Raw genomic sequence first — 19,603 nt, 5'->3', positions numbered from 1 at the left:
AAACGTAAGAGCCAGCGCGGGTAATGATGCGTAACTTAAATTTTATTTCACCAGTAATTTACATCTATAATTTCGCAAACGTTTCGATCAATATTTTAAGTCCTCGTCAGTGTGACATAGTCAGGTGTGATGTCGCAAACCAAATTACATATTACAGAATTCAAAGTGGAATAGTAGATGTCCACTCTCACATCTGTGGGATGTCACAAACCGTGATCAATTGATAGAAACACCATAATAGTCAATCCGATAAAACAAGATGGACAAAAAGTCAGAACTATCTTAGCGATCAAATCATCGTACATCAAACTTATGAAGACATTATTCGTTGAAGTTATTTAGTTCTATCTGCTTCATTTGAGATCAGATGTATCGTAATGTCCATGTCGAAAAATAGTCAACATTAAAAAAAATTAATTTTTCAATATAAATTACTCATTAAAATGCTCTTGAATTGAATTTAAAAAGAATTTTTTAAAATATGGTTTTATTAAAATCAAGTCTAAAGGGGAGAGTATTGGTTGTGAGGAAAAGTAGTAGCACACATAGAGAAACGCGGTTTCCCGAGCTAATGACAGTATCCCACTTATATATCACGCTATAGACGAGGAAAATGAATGAACTCGTGAGTTCATTCGCGCGAAGGATTTCTCCCGCTCTTGCATCTCTTTAATTTTTTGACTCGGTCTCAAGATGAGGATGTAATCACGTCCCGAAGTGGTCCAACGGACGCGTGATTACGCGAGCATTACGCGAACAGTCGAGCGAGATCGGAAGAGATTGCGTCAACTTTAACGTCGTAACGAAAGGAAAATCTCAAGTATTACACTCAAGACTCGTTTAAAGCAAAGACAAGCGTGTAGTGCAAAAAAGAGTAGGCATAGTAGACGTCCGTGAAATACTCGAGGCAGGTAAGATTCCTGTTGCCTCCAACTGGAAATGGTTTGTAAAATGGTTGCGCGAAGTTCCCAATGTTAGGAGGATGTTAATAGGTAGATGAGAAGAAACACGTTCGCCCCATCTCTCTCTCTCTCTCTCTCCCTTCCATCCTCCCTCTGCCTTTCTTTTTCTTCTTCACGATTAGATTAAATGACGATTTCAGGTAGTCAGACGGACGGCACACGCTTGCGCAGGTGCGAGCGATTCCTTGCGTAACCCATACAGCAGACACGCACACCATCCTGTCCTCCGCGGCCCGTTTTCTGTGCCGCGCGCGGCTCCGTTATAATGTATACAGTTTTCGCAACGTAATCCCGAGGTATTTCGCTTGCTCGGCGCGTTTTCGGCTTTTCGTTTTCGCAAGCGGCCAAAACATCTAGCGCGATCGTTCGCGGGAGGACTGTGATCGCGACCTCCATTCCGTCCGGTCCGTACGGTCTCTGATCTCGTGTTGCGGCAATTCCCTCGGGAAATCTCGCGTGCACGATGACACAGATTCCGCACGCGATTCCGCACATGATTTTACATAATCGATCGATCGGCCATCAGTTGCATCCCTCATACAGCACCTCAAGTAGAACACAGAAATCTATAATAATATCATAAGGACATCAGTATGATGACTTCATTTGTCATTTATAAGTTCAGTTTAAGTATTAAATAACATAATAGTCATGATGGCGTCCTATCATATCATTATGACTTAATTATGACTCTGTGTTCTATATCTGGGACACTTTATATCCGACTGACGTCTTGGGATTAACCTAAGCAGAACAAGTCACTTTAACGTTAAGATAATGTCAAAATGACGTTAAAATGAATCGTGTATAACTGGAAAGTGACTTTTAGTGATCATTTTACAATCATTTTGACATCATTTTATTCTACTCTAGAAAAAAAAATTACATGATCGATAACTTGGGAACGTTCTTAAGATACAAGAATGTCTTCTGGATGTCTTAGGACACATCTCTTGGATGTCTATGCTGGATGGGATTGTGGATTTGTCGAAACCATTATTCGCGATACGAATGTACGACGCCCGAGCAGAGTCGAGCGGAAGTGGATTTGAAAATTCTTATCTAATCTCATAACTGAAGCAATTAATAATTGAGAAAATTCCGAGAATTTTTTACTTTATAAGATATTGATATCTTCCATGTTTTTTTAATAGATGGGACGCTTACATCTGTAGATTCTGCACGAATAGATTTGTGCGTAAAATACTATCGCGAATTATTTCACAGCGAAATTTGACGGATTATCGAACTCCTTAATGGCGAACGATTAGTTCGATTACGACTGTTTAATAACATAATTAATTTTGTTCTCCGCCCTGAAGCGTAGAAATCGATATGAGGACTTTCTGTATACAAACTCTATAATTTCTATAATCTTCATACATTTTGAATTTTTAATGTAAAGATAATAAAGGGAACTTAGAAATATGAATCCCATTTTTTAATACTAATATTATTACGATTCATTGAGATGACATCCGCGTTTTAACAATCTGCCCTCTGAATAATTCAATGCGAAAACTGTCAAGATGTACTATGAAATATAATCTAAATTATTTTACTTATACTGTTGCTTATTTCGAGCTAGCGGAATTATTTAAACACAAAGAACAAAGTTTTCAGTTTTGCTAAGTAATTATCCGATTCATAGGTGTTTTACAACATAAAGAGACAAGATTCTATCCGTTGATTATTCCTGACGTGAGAATATGTTGTACAAAACATTGCATGTCAATCTTTTTCCGAATGAATAATTTCGTCTAACTTTTTATATCACTTAAAAAAAAAATAAGCAATTTATTTTCTTTTATTTTGAGGAACAAGCTAATGTGTAGCAAGTGGAGCGATCAATAACCTCGATCAAGTGAAATACATATATGATTATTCATCGTTGATTACTAATTAACGAAGTCACAAATTTCCATTTTTTGAATGGTTCTCAAGTGGCGCGATCAATAATCTTGAGCAAGTGAGGTACACTGATTTATCGTTTATTTTTATGTACTAACTAATAATAAAGTTACTAATTTTCGTTTTTTTTAATGAGTAAACGTCATTTTTACTATCGCTTCTTTACCTCATTCAGTCGGCGTCTTCGACTTGAATCGACGAGGCAGAATTGGGAGTAGAGCGAGCAGAATTTACGCATTCGCAAGAGTCTCGTTTGTAACTCCTGCTCGGAGTTACGAGTGAAATTCAATTTGCCCATGTGTATGGCGTACATTGTATATGTACGTACCAGAATGGTTCAAGGCCGCGTCGTCGATTCATGGTCGGCTCGGCGAATTGCGCGATGGCATTGCCAGGCATTGCCCGATCGTGCCGTGCGACTGCTTTCGAATGAAAAATTCAGTGGCTGTAACACGTAAGCCGTACGACGGACACGAGACATCGGAGGACTTGAATCTCGACGGGTGGTCTGACCCTCCGGAACGTTATCTCGAGAAGGTCCCGGCCTGTATTGGTTTCGAATTGAAAAGTACTGATACTAGAGAGAGAGAGAGAGAGAGAGAGAGAGAGAGAGATTGCCAACTCGAAAACCGTGTATTTTTTATATACCTCAGATAGATCTCTTAGATTCACAGTTAAAACAGTTTTATTCACACAATTATAAAACGGTTTTTGATCGTTTTTTTTTTTCGTGAGTAATCTTGTTGGACATGACCAACTGACCAAGATTCATGTCTGCTTGTTACATTTTTTTACACAAACGGTTAAGAATATTTTGGCTGTATAATATGTATTAATTAAAAATATCAATTAAAAAATCAGTTAAAGAGTCAAAAAAAATTTTGTTATAAATGCGTCTTGAAACCAACTGTAAAAAATAAAACAAATATGTAATTTTGATTTTATACAGTGAAATAACCGCAATATTTTACTGCAATTTTAGATAAAAAATTTTTAAACGTAACTGGAATAAATGAATATTTGCGTGAGTGTTTATTAGCTTGTTTATATGTACATATGTATACTAATTGATTTAATTTGTAATGTAACGATTTTTTCTTGCAAATAAGTACGAAACGCAATTTTACATAAAAATCAAGACAAACAAAAAAATTAAATAACTTTTAATCCAATAAGAGAATTGTGTTCAAATTTTATACAGATACTAAATCGTAATAATAGAATAGTCTATAAAATTTTTATATTTTTAATAATATGAAGAAAAAACGGTCTAAATCGAGCGATAAGATTTTTTTATAAAATAAATTTCTAGGTTACAATATTAATACAACATAAAAATAAAATATATAAAATATATGAAAAATATAAAATAAATATAAAAATAATATTGAACGTTTCGGAACTCACGGATTCTTCTTCAATGATTCTTATCGATGTTACAATGTCTGTTTTGTAACACTTGCGCTTAACAGAATCGCTGAAGAAGAACCCGTGAGTTCCGAAACGTTTGATATTATTTTATATTTTTATAACTAATAAGAAGAAACAGGGCTACGAGCCAATAAATTCGTTAAATTCTTTAATTTATTCTAATATATTGAGACAAAGATGATGACTCCTTTTATCTCCTCATGTGGAGCATAGGACGACGTCTATAGACCTCTTCCCCTTTTGTCCGAGGCCTATATTCATTTCTCGAATCAGATTGTTTTTCGAATTTGTGGGTGATTGATCCACAGAATCCTACCTTCAGTCAGATATTAGAGACAAATATCTACTGATATATACTGATGTATACACTGATGTATAGGACCGACAATTTAACGCCGAATCCGAACGGCGCTGATGATCATAGATCTTTTGATCACCAGGTGGAGCCATTTTTTGGCTCATTAAACGCGAAAAATCGCGTTTGGGCGCACGTGGGATTGAAACTCGGGTCTACACATCGCGAGTCAATCGCACCGAGCGGTGAGCCACTGGACGCCTTATATTGCAAAGAATATTTCCTAATTTTGGCGTTTCGTCCCGGCTTCCACTACTGAACTCATCAGAAAAGCATTGTAGTGGAAGCCTACCTTATACGCCTGTAAGAGTTATTCAATCGAGATTCTATACAAAGAGATATACGCGTATCAAAGCACTTGTGAGAATTTGCGAATATCGATAGACCTCGGATGGCGGGTCGACGTAGCAATATTCTTTGCAATATTTATCCATAGTAATATATGTATTGCCCCCACTCTCCCCAACTTACGCGCCGAACAATCGTCGGTCTTGAAACGCAACTCTAATAATCTGAAATAACGTCCCCTTAATCAAATTGTGATTTTAAACGCATCATTTCGCCCGCATGAATTAAAATGTAGATTGGCGCGCAATTTGGGGGGCTTTTTCATTCACTTAAGGATATATATGTATATCCTTAAGTGAAGAAAAATTTCCAAGAACTTGGCGATTTTAGATTCTTGTCGATTCTCGCGGATACAAGTGTACATTCATACAGCTTTATTAGATTAGATTAGATTAGATTAGATCAATATTTTCAATTATACGTATTTCATGCAATTGGAAATGCCAGTATCTCATTTTTTTCGTTTTTTTTATTCTGATAATAATTTTTATATCCATTATATAAAAAAAAATATTAAAAAATTAAAAAATTAAAATTATATTTTTTATATAAATATTAAAAAATTTTAATAACAAAATTTCTAGTTCTTAACACCTGAACCTTATGAAAGAGAGAGAGAGAGAGAAATTCTTATGTATTTTACTCTGTAAAATAAAAAGAATTGTAAATTATTTAAAATACAATTTTCAAAAGTGATATATTAAAGTAAAAAATTTATTAACGATCTATAAAAAGAAAATTATTTATACTAAATATTAGTTATTTATAATAAATATTTACAACTTTTTTTTCTTACTTTATGAAGTGAAATACATAAAAATTACCAATCAATGTAACTCTTTGCTATTAAATATTATTAATAAATTTTGTTATTTTAATGCATCACTTATAATTGTATTCAAATAATAAAAGAAGCTTTATACCATGTTTATTTACACATATTGTAAAAAGATCTTATACTTCTTATATTATAGCTATATTTACATATATTACAAATTTGCGTTAATACATGAGAAATTCAAAGCAGAATTCTTAAAAATTGAAAAATTGCAAAATTTTTTGAAAAATATATCCTTTTTTTAATGTAAAAGGTTCTACAAGAGACATCGTTGTTAAAAAATGAAAAAAATCAACATTTTTTTCGCTTATTATTTTAGAAGAAGCGGTGTCTTAAAATAATTTTGTACCGTTAGTGACACGTCATGAATCTCATTATTGCGTATTTTGTAGGAACCGTTGGATGTCTCCGATAAAAATCTCTTTCTTTCATTTTCAGGAGGAGAGGAGGCTATCACCTGAAAGTGGGTAGTAGACTTTGCTCCGGATTTCCGTCCAAAATAGACCCGAGGACAGTTTACACGGCAACATGTCTATTATAATGCAATATATAGACCGGTTCCATAATATGCTGGACAAACACGCAGGTAATTATTAATGGCAGACAAAGTGCGAGAACCCGTTGAAGGAAATCTCCGGAATTTATATATTATAATTCTGAATAGAGTAATTTTTGAATTTGGTTAATAAATGACAAAAAATTGGCTGTCTCGTAGTATGTCAAGTGTATCTAATGACATCACTGACATGTTATAATTGACGATTACGTCGTTGCACGATAATTTCGAGAGTCGCGATAGATGGACACCGTGCGGTATTAGAGTCCTTCGGATTTACATAATTGACGCGCGAAAAACAAAAATGTAAATAGCAGATGGTGATATCATTGACGAGCATTATGTCCTCTTTTTCTTAACAGTTCTTAGATAGCTCCACGTGGATCATCTCGATGATATTTATTTAAGAACTAAAATGTCTCTACATCTCTTTAATTTATTATCGATTTTTTCATAAGTTATTTATGAAGTTTTATATATAAAAAAAGAAGAAATTTTGTATTACTTCAACTTATATGTCAAGAAAGAACTTACAGTTTTACTTATAACTACACATTTATCCATACCTTATAATTATTAAATAAATTAGAATCCGCTCCCCATATATTATTTTTATCTACTAAATCTAAATACATACTTCTATCTAAACTTGTATATATTTCTCTATCCTACATATCCTAGTTATTTTATTTTAGTTTTTACGTTATAATTTACATATTATAATTGCACAATTTTCATGTAAAAACTAGTCTTTTTCTACTTATACTAGTCTTAAAAAAAAAAAACTATTTTTTTCTTATGAACTTATATACCTTGTCTAATAATACATTTTTTATAATTATTCCACACCCAAATCCTTATCTATACTTCTTTCTCTTCTCTTCACGTTTTAATACTTTTTTCCACAGCCTAACTCTTTGTTAAATTTATTGTTTTTCTTCACAATTTCCTTAAAACATTGCCTTTTATAAAAATAACTAAATTCACAACTTACTCCATATTATACCTCTCTATCGATCCTCTAATCTACAAACCATCTTTGTATGTGTGTGTGTGTGTGTGTGTGTGTGTGTGTGTGTATGTGTGTGTGTGTGTGTGTGTGTGAGAGAGAGAGAGAGAGAGAGAGGAGAAGCTTTATAGTTATATTTCCAAAAAGTCTGGCGATGCATGATTTCTCTTTCGTATCCTGAATTCTTTTGCATAAAAAAAAATACGAATAAAATTTGCTTGATTCGAGTTCGGTATACACGCATATATATCGGATCTTCTCACAAAGCACTTGAGAATACGGAAAATAGGTCTTTTTCTACGCATATTTGATCACGTTTTACTTACATCCTGTGTAGCGAGTCTCAAAATATGTGCACGGTATTTGTCAATGTTATTTTATCGCATTGCAGTCGTGTTGCGCGAAATGGAATGAGTGATTGTCAGAAGACTGTTTCCTTGAGACCATCACTGTCCCACTTTGGGCGCAGCAACGAAATGTTACTTTGATAATCGCGGCGTCGTGTGAGTAAAGTGGAGTAATTCTTTATTCTGTACAGACGGCTGGCCGGCTGCGTCGTGCCGTCGAGTTGTCGCAACGCGGGAGCTTCTTTTCGCAACTCACAGGTCATACCGACGAGAGGAATCCGACTCTCAATTTCACGGCATGATTAACGATCTAATCGATTAATGTTTATCTCTTGAATCGTCGTTCGATCATTGAGAACAGTCTGTGTTTACTAACACGCCAATTAACGTTCCGCGATTAACATGAAAAAATTACGCGAAGATATAAAAGTGCGTTGTTAACATTATTAACATGTCACGATCGCTCGATTATTCATTCCACCGGAAATTTGCATGCGCGGAAGGTGAGAATTGCTTGATCTGCGTACACAGGCAAAAAGATGATTATACTGAGTAAAACGATCGCGATAAAAGAAAACTTATGCAGCTTCCGAGTTTCGCATATATTTTCACTCTTGGATGAACATAAAGAAAAGGTATATTTGTACAGTTTTTGAAGACTTTTTTTCTCTATATCTGTTATACATGTATATATATTTAAAAATAGAAAGAATATACAGGACTCTTAGTATTTAAAAACAAATAAAAACATAATAAAAAAATGTGTATAAATATATATAAAAACAAAGAAAGAATAAAGCGGGGAGCACAGACTCAAAAAACGTAAAAAGAAAGAGTCAAAAAACGTAAATACAATCTACAGAATCATCACTTTTTGTAGATTATGGCCCGTATTCAGAACGCACTTTTATCGATAAAAGCGCGCTTTATCTCTGAAATTCTATAGTATACGTGACGTAAACTATAGCATGTTAGTGCGCTAACATCGTTGTTAGCACGTTCTGAATACGGGCCTATATTTACGTTTTTTAAACTCTTATTTGCCTTATTCTTTCTTTGTCTTTATTGTATACACATTTATACAAATTTTTTTATCATGCATACATTTTTTTCTAAAATATGTGTCTAGACTTTTTAAATGAAAATGATATTACTGATTTTGCATGAGTTAGTTTTTTTTATAAAAATATTTTTGTCCTGGCAGACTATGAATAAATTTTTCTTATTTGTATTTTTTAATTATACGATAAAGCTGCTCTGTCATGAATGCCAAAACAACGTCTAATATATGCAAATATGTAATTCTTATTCATGTCTTCCGAATTGTACAATCTTTGCGAGCATAAAATAAAATCAGAGACGTTTACCACCGTCTGTTCGGTGGAGAATCTTAAGGAACACCCACAGAAATACCGATCATTTACTTTTTCCGTATTGGAGAAATCAAGGGAAGGGTAATTGAACCGTTGAAGGACAATGAATAGCGAAAAAAAAAAAACGCTAGACATCCCTGAAATGACATGGAGCAGTTTTTTTAAAGCGACACCGAAGGACGAGCGGTTTTTACCGTCGTTAAATCATGGTCAGTGGATTATACTATTATTCACATAAGAGGGAAAGAGAAGAGAGAGAGAGAGGGAGAGGAGAGAAAGGGAGAGGGAGTGGGAGGAGAGAGAAAGAGAGAGAGAGAGAGAGGGAGAGAAGTCGGTATTTATTTAGCGCTCTGGGACCAAGTCCCCTCAAGCGCTTTAACCTTTTAGAAAATTAATACCATACCTAATTGATTATGTACAGAAAGATTCGAGTGATCGCAATGGAATGAGTATATGAAATGTGCATGAGTGTATGCAAAAGTGAGAGAGACAGAGTGATTGAGAAAGAAGATAATCGCTTTATTGTTGTTACTACATCTGTATATTGTTGCATATGGTATTATATTGTTTGTAATGAGGTCGTCTCCTATTTGATTGTAATTGTTCCAAGAAAGAATCAACTGCTGCGGAGAGAATCAATTGGATGACTGACAGAAGTTTAGACTTGGCAATTTTAGTATCGATTTTTTTGTCGAAATGTGTTATATTTTTAATATTATACCGGCTAATGACGACACTATATTTTTCTTATGTACGGTAATATAATCTCAGATATTAAAATGCTAAAAGTTGCTTGCATAGAGAGAGAAAGAGAGAGAGGGGGGGAGAGGGGGGAGAAAGAGAGAGAGAGAGAGAGAGAGAGAGATTGTTAGTAAATTCTCTATCAAATTTGCACTACAGATTCATAGAAATCTGTGTCGCATTAAGCTCAGGATTTGTCGGTAGAGTCTGTTGACATACTGTGCACCAACTGGTGGAAGAAATCGAGCAGGATTTGCGTGCGCGGGTAACCCAGCAAGAGCTACAAATTCTGTTCGGTTTCCGTCGCTAATCTAATGACACAGTCAACAAGATTTGTCTTACTGACGATCTTTTGCCAACATTGTCAAATGTTACAAATTTTACGTGAAATTCATAGCTCTTCTGCTTTTAAAAATTGATAGCATATTTTGCTCACAAATTAGTAGCATACTCTGCTCAAAATTTGTTTCTGCAGGCTTGATCATTTGGAATGTAACCGAGGAATCTAATAGAGAATTCGGTTGCATTAGTGCATATCATACACTAGCCAGTTCATACACTAATTTAATTTAAGTGTAACAGTGAAATGCAGATATTTCAAATTATAAAATACATATTTTATAATTTAATTAAGTGTGTGTATCGAAGATTTTGTGGTTTAATCCCTTTCTGTATTTATATTAAACACATATTTTTATCTCAATTTGTGTACGACGGTTTTAATGTGAACCAGTGCACATGGAGTGCGTTCAATCGAATTTGCTATTAAATTCCTTGGTTACATTCCAGATAGCCAAGCCTGTAGAAACAGATTTTGATCAGAGTATGCTGCCAGTTTTTTAACAGAGTACCTATCAATTTCTAATGATAGAAAGGCAATAAATTTTATATAGAGTCTGTAATATTTGACAATGTCGACAAACTACCGTTAGAAGTATTAAACCTGTTGACATACTATACCAATAGATTGGTGGTAGAAATGGAACAGGATTTGCAGTTCTTGTTCGATTGCTTGTGTATGCAAATCCTACTCGGTTCTTCTGTTATGTTTTTCAACAGTTCGTTCGGCACAGTCGAGAAGCCAAACGGATAAAATGACGTTGCATCGCCAAATTCTACGGTTTTTTTTTTAAAAAAAAGATTGAAGTTTCAAGGTTATTCTCAATGGTTTTTAGAGGAGTCTGATGTTTTTTTCAGACACAAGGACAACTAATTGGCTATTGATGAGTTCACCTTTCCCCACACTGTTGATCTGTCTCAGCTATGTCTATATCGTTAAAGTACTCGGACCGAAGATCATGGAGAATCGGAAACCCTTTCAGCTAAAGAACACTTTGGTAGTCTACAATTTGTTCCAAGTGATCTTCTCCGCATGGCTCTTCTATGAGGTGAGATCTCGTCACTCGTTTCTTCGCGATACCAATTATTCAATGCTCGATGAATTAGATGTTCGGAAAAGATTTTACTGGATGAATTTTTCAGGATATATAAAAAAATCAAACCGTTCCTGTTTTATTTCAGCCGTTCCTCAACTGGTCGATTATTTTATTCGGAGCAAATATTTTTTCTTTATTATAATCCAACTTTTAGATTTTCAGAAAGAAGCTTGCAACAAATATTTGGAAATCAAATATTTAAACGTCCGATAAATTTAGATTTCTATTTTTGTTTTCTTTCTTATAGATGCCTTATAGATAATGATTTCATGTAATTCGGTATAAAATCAGTATACAATCTTTAGGACATATTATAATTCTATAATGCAATAACTTTCTTGAGTAATCTCATAACACTAGTTTACAAATTTTGAATAATTTTTAATATAAGAAAAAGAAATAATATTTTTTGACGTATTTTGAGTTGAAATCTCCCAATTTGACACTTTTGATTTGTTTTCTAATTTTAATAAAATTTCATTATTATATGTATTTGGGAGAAAATGTCTTCTTATATTTCGAAACTAAATTTAATAGAAATATGAATACAAATAAAAAAGATCCTCGTTTAATAAATAAAAATATAATAATAACGTAAAAAATATTTTTTTTTATTTGATAGAAATATTTTTATGGTTGATTTGGCCTCAGTGTCGAAAATTATCCTAATCTTTATATTAGTATAATATATTCTTGCCCAAAACTAGTGTAATGAATCTTAATTACCTACGCATATTTTTGTCGATTCTCTCTATTTATATTCGATTCAAAGATTCATTAGCTAATCTCATATCGGCTTTTGAACTTATCGTTAAGTTCACTTTGGCGACACAGATATTCATCGCGATATGGTCGAAAACGAATGATAACGGTCTGAGGATACGGTACGCCGCTGTTTACAGTTGCACGATCTAACAATTTCATGATTTTAATGCTGGCAGCCACTGGAACGCGTAATGACGTCTAGTGAAAACTTTCTATCTTAATAGTTGCGATTATGTTTGATTACATCGCCCGCAAACGAATACGTTTGTCATTGGTGCATTCCCCATGCAGTTGACAATAAGTTTGTATCTCGTGACTACACAAAAAGGGAACAGCCAACGCCTTTTAACCCTCTAGAGACATATGTTGCATATTTATAACGTCCACTGTAAAATTATTATAAATTTGAGATCTGTATAATATTTTTTAATTAATTCGAAGCTGTATATCGAAAATTTATTATAGCTACCAATAGATTTTTCATTCATAAATAATTTTTTAGCAAAAACAGTAAAAAATAATTTTTTAATGACAAGATAATGCTAAAGGGTCAATCAAGGGCCCTTCGATGCCTTTGGACGTAATTATCAAAATTGAAAAGTTACGATGTTGGGACATTCTGTACTGGTATAATATTTTTTAACATATAATTAAATTTATTATATTTCGAACGAGTTCTCCTATACTTGTCTCGACAAGAATTGAGCAACGAAAATATATTTGTAATTTCGACGATTGATTTCGTACCACGGGAATGCACCAATGGCAAAGATGTATGAAGCACGATTGTACGTTTCTTTCGCAACGCAGTGTCTGATGGGCGGATGGTGGGACCACTATAGTTTCCGCTGCCAGCCGGTGGATTATTCCAACAGCCCCACCGCGATAAGGGTAAGTGTGCCTAATCGATCTAACCCCAGCTGGACCGTTCAACGAGACTGCCTCTCAACTGCTTCAACGAGACGACTATTGCAACAGAAATCACCGAACCGCATCGGGTCCGCCTGATATCATGGATACTCATTTATAAATATATTTACTTTTGTAGATCGGCCGTTCCTTACTCGGAGCGGAGGCTTGCGGCGGGGGCAAATATTTCGTGGAGGCATATGATTTAGGCGTCCACAAGAGCTTATGCTTCCTTTTCATTTAGTATAAAGAGCCTGGCATGTTTCTCCAGTGTCTCGAGCTAATCTTTCTTCGCTTCGATATCCGCTAACTCGGCTCTCGATAAAAACTCAAACGCTGACAAATCAGCTGTGTGTTGAACATATGTCGCTACTCCCTTCAGGGAAGAATCGCAATTGTAAAATCGCGCATTTTTCAATCTTTACTGATTTATTCTTTAATTGAAAGAATCTTTCCGTTTCTTTACGTTTCTTTCGCGAATAACTCCTTTCCAATTGTAACTTCTTTTCCCGTTGAAGGTATAAAGTGCGGCTTCACTCAACATTCTTATGCGAGAGTTCGACGCAAATATTTTACATAATATGCATAGAGAGTAGTTGTTAAGCTTGTACATCCGCCATGTACGCCTATTTTCTTACTTTTTTTTATTGACCAATGGCGAATGGCCTTTGGGCGAATGTGGTTGCAGATAGGGATATCCGGATGGCTGACTGGAGACTATTCTCTAAGATGTCAACCTGTAGACTACAGCGACAGACCCGAAGTACTGAGGGTGGGTGAACTTTCGTGATTAACAGAGTTATCCTCTTACCATAATCTCTTTCATATTTACATCTAACTTTGCTTTATAAAACCGGTCAATAAATTCGAAATTTGATCGAATGAGAAAGATATAATTTTTATGATCTCGTTAATTGATTTATTGTTGAATTGACTTCACATGATTCTTAGAATATTTTTCATTTTAATTAATCAAAATGGAAAAATATTTCAAATTTGATTAATTAAAAATACTTTATTCAATTATTGATTGAGCCAAGGTAAATTGATAATTGTTACCGATTGAAAAAATACGAGGTGTGTACAAAAGTCACGAGGTGCTATATCAGGTAAATAGGAAGGGTGGTTCATGATAGTGATATTGTTTTTGGCCAAAAATTTGCGCGTAACGAACGCGGTGTGCGAAGGTGCATTAATTGTCTTAATGTAGGATCCACCCACAATCCGAGACGTGTACATCACACACGTTTACGTAGACACTTCAAGACTTCAACATAGAATTTTGCATTAACAGGTTTATCTTTTGGAACATATTCATGATGAACTCCACAAATATTGAAAAAAAAGCTATGAGCATGACTTGATTTTTGAACGATTTTCGCGCCCTTTCTGTACACAGTTCTACGCTTCTCATGGCAGACTCAATATACACCATTTCCAACATTTGAAGAATTTCCTGGCCATTTTTGCAAAATTTTACGAGAAATTTAATGTTGGTTCGTTGCTTGATTAAATTGTCACCCTCCATTCCGCCGATACGACTAAAAGTACGTTAATAAAAAACAGACATAAAAAACAGAGATCTCACTCGACCGTGACCAAACTTTTACTAAGGACACGTGAGACCTTCCCTGAGACGTTGCACCGCCTTATAGCGTTGCTACATCGGCAGAATAAAATCCAGTGCATGAACTTTTAGTACACACCTCGTATTCCAAGAACTTGTGATCTTTTTCTCATGACCGGTTCTATACGCAATAATCTATGTGCTAAGAAAAGGGCCAAAGTATTTAGTATAGTAATTAGTAGAACCTTACAGAGTTCAAGCGATAAAGTTTAACTGTAGTTAGCGGCCTATGTGATTAACATTGTTTAACATGCGCTATATAATATATCATTACGTCAAACGATAACGACCGTGAAATTATGTAGACTCTCATTTACATACTATTGCGCCACATTAATTTCTATCATCGCACCTTATACATACTGTGACGCACTCTATCAGTGACGATTTTCACGGACTTCTCGTCGTCTCGGATACACTACCGGGACACGGGTGTTCTTGCGAAATGCTTTTAATACGCACTCCTGTGAAAACTGGTTTTTAGAATCACTTAATAAATGTGTTTATTTTTTTGTCTGTTATCCTGTTCACGTTAACGAGATAATTATCTACTTTGAGTCAATTCACTTTTACAAATTGCTGTATTAACGCAATTTGTACATTCTTTCTTTTTCTCTTCGTCTTTCTTCCCTTTCTTATTCATATTTGTGTTTTAATGAAACTAATTTTTAATTTACTTCCAATCATAATATGTAAAGAAAGTGTTTAAATCGTGTGTAATAAAAATCGAAAGCAAGAATCCTGATCTTTGACAGGAATGTAAAGGATATGTAGAGGAGCCTCTCATGTTTGAGGATAAAACCGTTTCGAGTAAAGCCAAAGAAAATTTCATGTATAGAATCGAATTCAGAAGCTTTTCCTAATCGATATTTCGAAATCGCAGATGGTCCACGCAAGCTGGTGGTATTACTTCTCGAAATTTACCGAATTCATGGACACGGTACGTAAAATGATCTAAATGTTCCCCTTCTTATACAGGGATGTGTGATTTATATTCCACGGGGCTAATCGTATGCATTTTTCTTCCAGATCTTTTTCGTGTTAAGAAAGAAGAATAATCATGTATCCACGCTACATGTGATCCATCACGGTTGCATGCCCATGTCGGTCTGGTTCGGTGTCAAGTTCACACCAGGTAAGTAGATAAATAATTGTTTACACAATTCCTTACGTATTGATTTGTTGCAAAATCTCAGTCGATTTTGCAAAACTAATTTGTGTCAATGTCGCGAAAGCGATCCTTCGCATGCCCCCAGCAAAGAGTTTTCCTTATACATACATATGGATTGAAAAAGATTAATACATTGTTACGAGAACGAAGACGATGACTAGTTTTTTATTTAGCAAAAATTGTTATTTTTATATACATACCATCGTCTTAGAGCTCACTTGTCACATTTGGAATTTAAATTTATGTACGTTTCGATAAGGTTTTCGGAAACTCAATGATACAATCTGTTTGGCTAAATCGCAGACCTGTGTTATTCATTTTTATGAGAAAATAACTGTAATATTTGCTAATTTAGCAATTAATTTGCAAAAAGATATATATCTTGAATATCGATTATCGGATAAACTATTTGGATGTAATTTAATACTTTTAATGAGTCGTATTTCTTTGAATTAGTCGCAAATAATTTTGAGAATGCGATTTGTTGCTCTTTTTCAAGTAAAAAAAAGCGACAAACAACTTTGATGTTTGAAAACGAATAAATTACGAATACAATTTCGTACTAATTTCTGTTGATGGTCATTCTTTCAGGTGGCCACTCGACCTTCTTCGGTTTGTTGAACACCTTCGTCCACATCGTGATGTATACGTATTATCTTCTGGCGGCGATGGGTCCAAAGGTGCAGCCGTACCTCTGGTGGAAGAAGTACTTGACCGCCTTCCAGATGCTGCAATTCATCGCCATCATGGTTCACGCCTTCCAGTTACTCTTCATCCAGTGCAATTATCCAAAGGCGTTTGTCTGGTGGATCGGTCTGCACGCCGTGATGTTCTTCTTCTTGTTCAAGGAGTTCTACCAGCAAAGCTACCAAGATAATAAACCCAGGAAACAGGATAGAGCGGCAATGATGAATGGCGTCGCCAAGGACGATCATCAATCGAAGGGCAAACATGCGAATGGCATCGCGAATGGCGTTGCGAATGGCGTCGCAAACGGCGTCGCGAACGGCGTCGCTAACGGTTTCGCAAACGGCTCCTCGCCCAGGAGAAGGGATGCTGCCGATTATTATGTGAAAGGCGAAAGCCTAGCGACGGAGCTCAATCTCCGAAAACCGTTCGCAACGAAAGTAGAGTGACCCTCGAGCGAGTGCATAGCCTAGTCGATCTTCTCTCGCCACGACGTCGTTTTTCATTTTCTTCCGCGGAATCGCCGAAGGATTAGCGGGTCTTCTTCCCTCTGTCTCTTTCTTTATCTTTAATTTGCTGTATTATTTGAACACAAAGGGTTGAAGGCCCTACCGAGATCGACGCATCTATTGAAAAAGAAAGAGTACAAAATTACGTCGCACGTATTCGGCTCGCGGTATACAGCGTACGTTGACGTACTTGTCGTACTTCATCGACGATTCGATACTTTTCTAGCGCGATGGTTTTCCAGCTAGACCCAGGCAGTCGCGCGCGACCGTAATCCGGCGACTGATGCAGAAGGATGCTTGGGTATCAGATTACGCATTAAAGAATGAAATTGAAGATTGAAGTTTGACCGATCAAAATAAAAGAAGCCTCTTTGTCCTCATTAGTGAAATCAATCTTCAATGCATAATCTGTTTCCGACCTAGACGGATCGTATCCTGCTGCTCCCTCATCGCAAATGGAGCTGGGAAAAAGAGCGATTTTTTAATCGGGTTACACGAAACATTTAGATATAAATAATTGTGTGTTTTCAGCGATCTTAACAATAATTTACGCCACTTTCCAAGTAAATGGTTCTCATTAGGCGACAGGTTTGCGAACGGACTTTGCGTGGCTCAGGTCGCAATTGTATTATAGAAAAAAAAGGAGTTCTGAAAATGATGTAGATCAAGTTGCAAGATGTAATCTTTGTAAATTTTCAAGAGATCTACGACATTTACAGAACATACATTATCCTTCTAACTTACTTTTAACGATACTTGCATTAATCGTGAATTATTAGCAGTCCTTCGCTTCGGCAAAATCATGAATAATCCGGTGGAAAATAGGAAGATAAGATCGACGAATAACCGATTCAAATTACAACTAAAAAAAATTATCTTTTCCGGGTATTCGGTGATTCTGTGGCAAAGGAATCACCGCGACGACATTCCTTATAGATCAATTTAGCAATTGGAAATTATCATTTTCAATTCACTTCTCCTTTCGATTCACTTTCTCACATTATTCGACGCGATATAGAAGATGTTCTCTCCGGTTTGACAAAAATAAACTCTTGTCAAGGTTTCACGATCACACTCTCCTAATCTTTCGAAAATTCGCTAACTGGCAGCGTGACTTCAGTGTTGCATAAATAAATAACGCGGATGTAGATACCGGTAAATCATAATAGCAATTTGGCGCGATACTGTTACGCAATTAACCGAGAAATCTTTTCGTTTGCATTTCGATGACTTGCCACTTAAAAACATGCACGGAACTGGTGACCTTAACTGATCAAGTCGCGGACTTTTATGTGAAATTTCTCGATTATGTAAAAACGCAAAAGGCTTTAAAAACGCTTTCAGAAGCGAAGGATAGACGAAAATCACGAGCTTTAACTAAATGTTTTATAAAATCACGCATATTAGTGTCAATATTTATCATGATTCTTCAAGAAAGAATAAGTTTTATAATTGTAATTTATGATTCTATAGTATTTTGTATTTATGATTATGTAGAAAATCTGCATTCTATGATTATATAAAAAATCAAAAGTCTTGAAATTGAACGGATTTATTGGATCGCTGCAATGAGTCAATTTAGAGTCGGTATTCATAATCGGTTCGTATTTCAAGATCGACTTAAGTAATCTCTTAAGATGCTAATACTACTCTGTGGCCGGTATTCATAGTCAGTTCTTATTTGAAGACTGTCTTAAGTAATGCCTTAAGATGCTAAAGCGTCCCTCTGATTGGTTCGTAACTCATCAAGACTGAACTTAAGACGATCTTGAATATAAGAACTGACTATGAATACCGGCCTGTGACTGGTATTTATAGTCGATTCTTATATTTGAAATTATCTTAAGTACAATTTTAAGATGTCATAATTAGAGAGCTGTATTAACATCTTAAGATATTATCTACGACGGTCTTAAGAACGGACTATGAATACCGGCCTATATCCATTCTAATTAATTTGCGAAAGTACTATCGACTTGACTGTTCGAGTTTCAGGGCGGTATTCATACTCCGTCCTTATTTTAAGACTGTTTTAAGTAATGTTTTAAGATGTTAATAAGGTCTCTGATTGGTTCATGACATTTTAAGATTGTACTTAAGACTGCTTTAAATATAAGATCTAACTATGAATATCGCCCTTAAACGTTTATGTGGGAGCAAAAAGGATACGATTATGCTAGCATGCCTTTTAAAAATAGGCATGCCTTTTGCTCAATACTTAAAGCTCAAAAGCATCGGTTAGAAATGCCAGTAACCGACTTCTGTGATTGTGCATACGTCGACTCGCGAGAGGGACTCTCGACATCCCTTTTCCTTCGCGCGCCCAGCCGCCATGCCGATGTCCGGTCCCGGCATCACGACGCTTTCCACATTATGGATGTGCCGATGCTCGTCGCGGATACTCGTCGTCTCGGTTGTACTATTTAACGTGCGCGGGAAGCGTGCGAGGATTTCGCGTTTGTGATCGTTAGCTCCTTCAGTTGAAAAGGGTTGAATATATTATGAATCTCCTTTTGCTCGATAGCTGGACTCTTACCGACAAAAATTCAAATTGACGAATTTAAGCGGGCGATGTCATTATTCAGTATAATCGGATAAGATTACGATCGCTAAAGTTTAAAATGAAAT

At 35.4% G+C, this 19,603-nt stretch overlaps 1 protein-coding gene across 4 annotated transcripts in view; it reads left to right on the top strand.

The window, feature by feature from the left end:
* LOC108781853 (elongation of very long chain fatty acids protein AAEL008004) overlaps positions 1–16,931 on the top strand; it is a 54,799-nt gene extending 37,868 nt beyond the window's left edge. For 2 of the 4 annotated variants that reach the window (XM_018549963.1, XM_018549962.1), the window contains exons 2-7: positions 6,284–6,431; positions 11,069–11,259; positions 13,670–13,753; positions 15,492–15,548; positions 15,638–15,743; positions 16,371–16,915. In XM_018549963.1, coding sequence (XP_018405465.1) covers positions 6,374–6,431; positions 11,069–11,259; positions 13,670–13,753; positions 15,492–15,548; positions 15,638–15,743; positions 16,371–16,915 — 1,041 coding nt within the window. In that variant the 5' untranslated portion in view covers positions 6,284–6,373. Of the gene's footprint in view, positions 1–6,283; positions 6,432–11,068; positions 11,260–12,882; positions 12,964–13,669; positions 13,754–15,491; positions 15,549–15,637; positions 15,744–16,370 lie in introns of all 4 variants that reach the window. The other 2 variants (XM_018549964.1, XM_018549961.1) reach the window with 2 other exon arrangements.
* Positions 16,932–19,603: the final 2,672 nt, after the last annotated feature.

The sequence above is a fragment of the Cyphomyrmex costatus genome, unplaced genomic scaffold, assembly GCF_001594065.2.
Source record: "Cyphomyrmex costatus isolate MS0001 unplaced genomic scaffold, Ccosl1.0 scaffold91, whole genome shotgun sequence".
NCBI lineage: Eukaryota > Metazoa > Arthropoda > Insecta > Hymenoptera > Formicidae > Cyphomyrmex > Cyphomyrmex costatus.
This window is presented reverse-complemented; position numbering and strand designations above follow the sequence as displayed.